Source organism: Emiliania huxleyi, assembly GCF_000372725.1.
Source record: "Emiliania huxleyi CCMP1516 unplaced genomic scaffold EMIHUscaffold_5427, whole genome shotgun sequence".
Classification (NCBI taxonomy): Eukaryota; Haptophyta; order Isochrysidales; family Noelaerhabdaceae; genus Emiliania; species Emiliania huxleyi.
In genome coordinates this window covers 1-1,577 of record NW_005197924.1, presented here as the reverse complement: position 1 = coordinate 1,577, position 1,577 = coordinate 1, and the positions used below count along the sequence as shown (strand labels likewise).

Below are 1,577 nucleotides of genomic sequence, written 5' to 3'. Positions count from 1 at the left end.
CAAGTGTTCATCCCAGCCCATGCTGTTACTGTTTGTTACTGTTGTTACTGTTGTTCAGCGGCCAGCAAGCAGAAAACGGCAAAAAACCCGGGTAAAACCCGAGAATACCCGGGATTTTCCAGGTATTTTCGGGTATTACCCGCACTGGACGCTGGAGATCGTCTCGTGGGTCACTGCCAGGCCTTCCTTATTGTTGTTCAGCCGGCCTAACGTTAGCTACTGTTGTTGGGGAGCCCAACTGTTGTTCTGTTGTTACTGTTAACACTAGCAACACTGTTCAGCTCTTAACGTTTGACAGCTCTACTGTAAGATGGCCGGGCTCGTTGTGCGAGTATATGGGACACGATGTCTCAAATATGAGGGGTTTTGACTCCTACCGGCTCCTGACGCTATCCCTGGCAGCTCTAATGACCAGGATCAGTAGTGCTATGATAGAGGCTGCCCATACTAGCGCAGGAGCTGCCACACTCGCCCGGACCGTCCCCCTCTGGGGCCGGTTCCGCAGCCCGCGAGAGCCGACAGCGGGGCCGTGCCGCGGGTGCCTACTGCCGAGTGCCACAAACACTGCGCCGTCCCGCCACCACCTACAGGCTGTCTTGTGTGATGGTTGGGATGTCCAAACGCCACCATCTTGGCTCTTGCGACCTCAAACCCGCGAGCTGTATGGGTGGTCCTGACGTCGACAGACGCCCGAGGACCACGGTGAAGCTGAGCCGGAACGCGTCGACAAGTCTCGTCTGAGCCCGTGGCGGTCGCCGGCTGAGTCGCCGTGCACGGCCCGGTACCTCAGGCGTCACCTCCGCAGCCTCAGGTCTCAAACTCCACCACCGCCGCCAGGACGCCGTCGGTGGCACGCTCGGCGGCGAGTTTGTGGCAGGTCCACAGCGAGCGCGGCATCGAGCCTATTCGGTCTGGTCGGTTAGGCGCACTCCCTGGGTGCCAGGGAGTGCGCCGAACGCGCGAGCGGTGCGTCCTGGCAGCCCGCGCTGGCTCCGGAGCTGCCACAAACTCGAGACACGCTTTTTTGGGACATTTTCGACGCTTTTGTCCCATATACTCGCACAACATGCCGCGCCGACGGTCTTGTGTGGACTGTGGAGACTGTTCGTCGTGTCGTCTACTTGTTCGTCTTTCTCTTTTTTCGGACGATCGTTGATCTACAGTGTACAGCGTGTCATGAGGCGTGCCATGCATGCCACTTATTTACACGTGATACAACGGACGGGAGCCCTGGCAACCCCGCGCGCGGCCCCGGCTGTCCGGCGCAAGCGCAGCTTAGTACTCGGCCCGGTCTCGCGGACGGTACCCCATCGATGGTACCCCACGGCCAGAGAGGAGGCAGATGGTCACGTAGAGCAGCAGCCCCGGCGGTCCGATGCCGTTGGTGAGGAGGAGCGAGGCCCACGTGAAGCCAACGTCCCGCTCCAGGCTGTCCAGCCAGATGGCGCGGCCGACGAAGAGGTCCCAGATGAGAACGTGCGGCCACTCCTCGGCCACGAAGTCACGCACCTCGAAGAGGCGCACCATCCCGTCCAGCTGATTCTGCGCCGGGTCGAAGACGTCCGCGAATATCTTGA

The 1,577-nt window shown here is 60.6% G+C and overlaps 1 protein-coding gene across 1 annotated transcript; it reads right to left on the bottom strand.

The window, feature by feature from the left end:
- Positions 1-1,203: 1,203 nt before the first annotated feature.
- EMIHUDRAFT_256900 (hypothetical protein) lies at positions 1,204-1,527 on the bottom strand (the record flags this gene model as incomplete). The annotated part of the gene is made up of 2 exons (XM_005765665.1): positions 1,204-1,230; positions 1,321-1,527. 2 exons carry the CDS (start codon positions 1,525-1,527, stop codon positions 1,204-1,206), a joined length of 234 nt encoding a protein of 77 aa, XP_005765722.1.
- Positions 1,528-1,577: the final 50 nt, after the last annotated feature.